Source organism: Mus pahari, chromosome X, assembly GCF_900095145.1.
Source record: "Mus pahari chromosome X, PAHARI_EIJ_v1.1, whole genome shotgun sequence".
NCBI classification, from domain to species: domain Eukaryota; kingdom Metazoa; phylum Chordata; class Mammalia; order Rodentia; family Muridae; genus Mus; species Mus pahari.
Genome location: NC_034613.1, coordinates 81,203,083 through 81,209,082, shown reverse-complemented (window position 1 = coordinate 81,209,082; position 6,000 = coordinate 81,203,083). Strand labels below are relative to the sequence as shown.

Genomic DNA, 6,000 nt, shown 5'->3' with positions numbered 1-6,000 from the left:
GAGGCAAATAAGATAAAAACTAACCCTTAAAAAATCAAAATATTGTCTTTAGCACACACGCTCATGTGCACACACATCCACCATACACTGCATATGTGTGCATGAAAATAGACAAACACACATGAGAGAAATGAGCCTCTCACAATAACCATGTGTACACATAAACCATATGGATAAGTATTGCAGACGCTCACTTAAACTGTTACTCATCAGTAAAGAAAGCAGGCCAGCTTTGTTGGAATCTGGAGTTTAATTATGTACATAAATAGTGGTATAAGAATGAGGAGTTCTAAGGCTTGTACATTATTTCCATGTGAAAGATTGCAGATTAGTTGGCCTGTAATATGGCATCACCCAAAACAGCAAAAAGGCTTAGTGTTGTTTTTCCTGAAGAAAGCCAGTTTACTATATCCAATACTGATTCTGCCATTTGTCTGTAGAAATACTGATTTACTGTCTGGAGTTTCCAATGTTTACCTATAACTAAAAGAAAAAAAGAAAAATGTAAGTTAGCTGTACCCAGGAAAATAAAAATGACTCTAAAATTATGTATTTTGAAATTGATTTAGACTTAAATAGACAATATAGTCTTTTGACATTACCACTTCATTGCCATAGAGAGAACAAGCTAGCAAACTCTGCAAATGAGTGAACCAAGACTAAGGATGTGTTCCATCCACAGCACATTCAGACTTTCAACTGGCTGAGTACCCAAGCATACTGAGGTAGGTGGGTGATGCCAAGTTCATGCCTAATTGGTACAGCAGATACTATGCACCTCTTGCCCTCTGCAGACCAAGACATACTTCCATGTAGCAGGGGGAGGGGAATGTAATTACATCATCCTCAGACAGCTGGATGTCTTTCTTCACACCTCCCTTTATCTCATAACCTTCCTTCCAAGAATGAAACACGCAAACTCATACATCTAAGCCAAGCTTAATCTCCAGATTGTCTTTTCCTTCATATTTGATGAACGTGCTCCACAACTGGAAGTTTATAAATATTTTTGTGTGCTGGGAATTAAACCCAGGGCCTCACACTTGTTAAGCAAGTTCTCTAGCACTGAGCATTTAGCCTTAGAAGCCAGTGATTGACTATTCTCTTGATCTTTTAATATAAAATCAAAAATTCTTTTAAAAAAATCGAGAGGCAGACAGATTTCTGAGTTTGAGGCCAGCCTGGTCTACAGAGTGAGTTCCAGGACAGCCAGGGCTACACAGAGAAACCCTGTCTCGAAAAACCAAAATAAATAAATAAATAAATAAATCGAACAACTAGCTAATTGCTCTCTCTCAGTTTATTAATCTTTTTTTTGCCTAAGAATTTAATAGATTTACTGTTTTGTTAAACACTGGAGCAACCTATATTAACAAGGATTAAGTAAGCAATGATACAGAGAGGTTCCATTCAGGATTGATGGAAACAGGTAGAGAGCCACAGCCAACCACTGGGCAGAACTCAGTGAGTCCTGTGAAAGAAGGGGAGGAAAGATTGTAGGAGCCAGAAGAATCAAGGACACCACATGAAAACCCACAGAATCAACAAACCTGAACACACAGGAGCTCACTGAGATTGAACGGAAAATCAGGGAGCCTGCATGGGTCTGACCTAGGCCTTCTGCATATATGTTATACTATGTAGCTCTCTTCTGTGGGACTCCCAACAGTAGGTACCATGTTTAGCTGATATCCCTGGGAACCCTGCCCTTTTCTGAAAAGAAATGGCGGAGGTGTAGATGGGGAGAGGAGTTAGGGGTAGGATCTGGGAGGAGAAGAGGGAGGGAAAACTGCACTTGGGTTTTAACATATAAGAGAATAAATTTAAAATTAAAAAACATTTAAAATAAGCCATGGTAAAAGTATAGACTAGGGACTAACTACATAAACAAAGAAGGGGCAAAATACATCTACAAATACTGACAGAGAATATACACAGGAAATTAAGCTGAAGAAACTACTTCAGTCTTTTCTTCAACACGCCTAAACAGTGCTGTCTATGAAGTGTTTTAACAAAACCTGGAGGCTAAAGCTGATCAAGCTTTACATCCAAATGTCAACTATACAGGAAATACGGAGAAGAAGGAACGAGGGAGACGTGGAGCTCACACTATCATGGATAAATTTAGACACCACCAGAACATAGCAAATTGAAGACCCAAAACACCAAGTTCTTCAATGAATAAATGAAGAACAGGAAAATACTGCATTTAAAAGACAATTAAGAGACTTACTCACTAAAATGTGAGAGACAATTTGAGTCCTGGTTCAAATAAACCAACTACAAAGTTACTACTGACAGGCCAGTGTGGGTATATCCCCAACAATCAGGAAGCTGAAGCAGAAAGATCAGAAGTCCAAGACCTGCATGGACCACATAGTAAGGCTGTGTCTCAAAAAACAATAAAGGTATTGCTGAGACAAACAGGAAAATCTGTACACTATTATTAGAGGATATTAAGGAATTACTGTTAGTTACTTTTGGTATGATGATAAAATTATACATACCTTCATGGAGTTTTCTGTGTACTTGTAAAATGATATAAAGAAAATTATCTCATTTTGTCAAAAAAAACAAAGTATGCAAATGTGTACTATATTGAAATATATAGATACTAAAAAGTCTAATGTAAAAATGAGGAACAGAAACTATCTCTGGGAGAAGAATAATGACCAGGCAAGTTTTTCAAATGTTTAGTTAGGAGTGGGGTATGGTCAAAGACAGAGTGCTTGTCTACCATGTGTAAAGCCCTAGGTTCTATCTCTACCTTCCAAAAAGATAGCTACAACCAGCATACCCTGTTTTTATTTTATTTGTGCATTGTATGTATGTATGTATGTATGTATGTATGTATGTATGTATGTGTTCACGCATGTGTGAATGCAGAATGCAGGTGCACATGTGCCTGTTGGCCAGAGGTTGACCTTGGCTATCTTCCTGAATCTCTCTCTACCTTAATTTTGAGACACTCAGTGAACCTGGAGCTCAGTGATTTGGCTAGATTAAGCAGCCCTAACTCTTTTAAGAAGCACTCCATCTCCTCCCCAGTGCTGGGGTTCTAGGCACATGCCACCACACCTAGCTTTTACATGGGTGCTGGAAATCCAACTTCTGGTCCTCCTGCTTCCATGGTAAGCATTTTGCCGACTGGGCCATCTACCTTGCCCCCCATTGCTTTTATAATCAAAAACTACACCTCCAATAAAGTTCTAAAAATTCAGGACTAAAAATCAGTAAGTTGAAACCTGGTCTAGAATATCTCTCAACACTGAAATGAATATCTACTCTCTTCGTTAAGTCTTGCCCCTATAGAGAAATACAGACACGTTCTATGTAAAGTCTCTAAAAGACCTGTATGGCTCTCTGGAAGTTCACTTTCTAGTCTCCCTTCTGTTGCTATAGCGCCAGAAATGCTGATCCTGGGGTGGAGCCTGGGCCTCTGCCTTTTAACAAGATCTTCTTGTTAGTTATTAAATTAGTTGTAGAACAGCAGAGAACTACTGACTTTGCATTCGTATAAATGTCGAAGTAGAACTGGATTTGCTCTCTGTGACCTGTCAACCAGGATTAGGACCACCCTAGGAGTCACAAGAAAATATCTTTTGCTTACTATAAGCAAAAGCTTCCAAAAATATCAAAACTGCCCAAAGACAGCTGCCCTGTGGGGTGCTTCCTAACAATGGAGATGTAAAAGGGGTAAAAGGAAGAGGATCAGGGAATTCTGCTGAAGGCTGGGGGTTGCACTGGACAGTCTAAATTTCAAATGATATGACTCTCTGGCTCTCTAAAAACATGGAGATAACTGAGAAAGAAAAACCTCAAACTGAAGAGTCTTGTGAATTTTAAATAGTACCTGTGATACACAACTTTTAAAGATAGGCTGAAGTTGTAGTTAACTGGTAGAATGCTTGCTGGGCATTGCTGGGCATGTGTGAAGCCTTGGGTTCAATTGCCAATGCCACACACACACACACACACACACACACACACACACACATTGGGCATAAAAGAAAACTCATATTCACTGCAGAAATATGAAAAAATATAAAGTTACAAATAAAAATATACATTTAAATGTTCTATTATACCTCCTGGTCTAACAAAATATCATATTGCCTTTCCTCTCTATTTAATAACGCTCGCTCTGGGCCTGTCCTCCTAGCTACTCAGAAGCTGAAGCTGAAAGATCGAAAATATAAGACCAGTCCAGGCATCTTTACAAAAACAAATCTAGAAAATAAATCCAGGGATAGCTCGGGGTGGCTAATGTGCTTGCCTAACACGTATGAAGCCCTGGGTTCAATCCCAGTACTACACAAAAAACAATTTGTACATGTTCCCATGCAATTATAATAATAACAATCCTCTTTATATATATTACTATTATAGATTTATAAATATATCATAACTAAACTACTTTCACACAGCTGAATATCTAGGTTAATTTTTAATTCCATATAATTTGCTAATTATCAAGAAATCATAAGATCTATTACATAACTTTAATATATATACAAAATAGTAATATAATTAATGTTTTTGTACTTAGCAAGTGCTTGGTAAATAAATATTAAGCAAACAGATAAAGAGTAATGGTACACTGAACATAAGACCACAAAAAATTACATTGAGTTTCTAACCTGTCTGGTTCTAGCTTATCTAAAAAACCTGGTACTTCTCAGAAAGAAACAGACAATTTAAGCCATGGCACATAAAATCAGAAATTAAAGACAATAAATATGAGCCTTATGTTTCCACAACAAGATGAAAATGCTCTAATTAGCTAATTAACAAGAAATTATCTCAGCTAGCATGAACAATGCTGAAAATAACCAGAGTTTTGTTGTTGTTGCTGTTGTTGTCATTGTTTTTATTCTTTACCTGATTAAAATGGGCAGATCATGGAGTTTTCTATTTATTTCCAGGTGAATTCTTCACATTTCCTGGCTTGTAAAACAAAATTGAGAGCTTTAATACAAGTTGAAAAGAAATAGTGAAACATTGCAAAGTGCCTTCAGTACTTGGCAGAATAGAAACATGAAATATTATTTTCTTGGGAGATGGTCAAGCCATTTTATTGAGGTAGGGTGTCAAAGGAAGGCCTGAAAGACACCAAATTCTTACCTGGGGTTGCAGCTAGAGATGTTAAAGGTGGTAAGAAAAGGGGATGACCCATTTCTCAGTAAGCTGAAAGGATTAGTCAGTTTCCTTCAGTGCCCTGTTGTGGAAAGTAACTTGGGCACAGGGGACAGAAAAAAAGCTACAGTAATTATTATTCTATACATTCAGCCAAATAGTTGATTCCATAAAAACAAAATCAAATCAATAGTGAAAAGATTTCTCAGTTCCTAGAAGTTAGATTTATTACTGTATACCACTATCACTGCTATAGAGGGCTTGACAGACATTAGAAAGCTTCTTGCATTATCCACAAGGGCCAAATCACTAAATGTACACTCTGAAAGAGGTTTAAATTGGACCACACAGATTCTGCCTGGCCATCCTTGGCGAACATATAATTAGGTCGTGTCATCCATGAGAAGAGGTGTAAAAGTGTTTCCAGTAAGAAAAAGTCATGTGTCAAAGCTTTCCTTTCCTGTATGTTTTTAAGACTTAAATTCTGAAATCCTATTAAGATCTCCTTGGATATCAAACATCAAAACTCATGAATTGGCAGTCTGAAGAACTCTAGGTTGTGGCTGGACAGGCCATGAGATGTGCTTCTGCAGACCAGACTTAGTGCAGGGGTCCCTGGTGGCCTCTCTCTCTCATTAGCACTCATGGGTGAAGAGGGGATGAGAAAGCAAGGACATGTGAGTGACTGTCACTACTCAGTGTGGCTTCTAGACAACTGTAAAGTCTATTGGAGTGGTTCAGAACTATTCTCTATGTGTTGCTTTATTCCTATTACTCCAGCATAATTAACTCTGCCCTGTCTTAATTCACAAGAGACTCCTAGCTTGGATGCTAATATAACTATATGGCCACCCTATCTACATA

The 6,000-nt window shown here is 37.9% G+C and overlaps 1 protein-coding gene across 2 annotated transcripts in view; it reads right to left on the bottom strand.

Annotated features, from left to right (window-relative positions):
- Positions 1-231: 231 nt before the first annotated feature.
- The window catches only part of Apoo (apolipoprotein O), a 47,763-nt gene continuing 41,994 nt past the window's right edge, over positions 232-6,000 (bottom strand). For both annotated transcript variants that reach the window (XM_021188112.2, XM_029534511.1), the window contains exons 8-9: positions 4,882-4,947; positions 232-483 (exon numbers count right to left, since the gene is read on the bottom strand). In XM_021188112.2, coding sequence (XP_021043771.1) covers positions 4,912-4,947 — 36 coding nt within the window. In that variant the 3' untranslated portion in view covers positions 232-483; positions 4,882-4,911. The remainder of the gene's footprint in view (positions 484-4,881; positions 4,948-6,000) is intronic.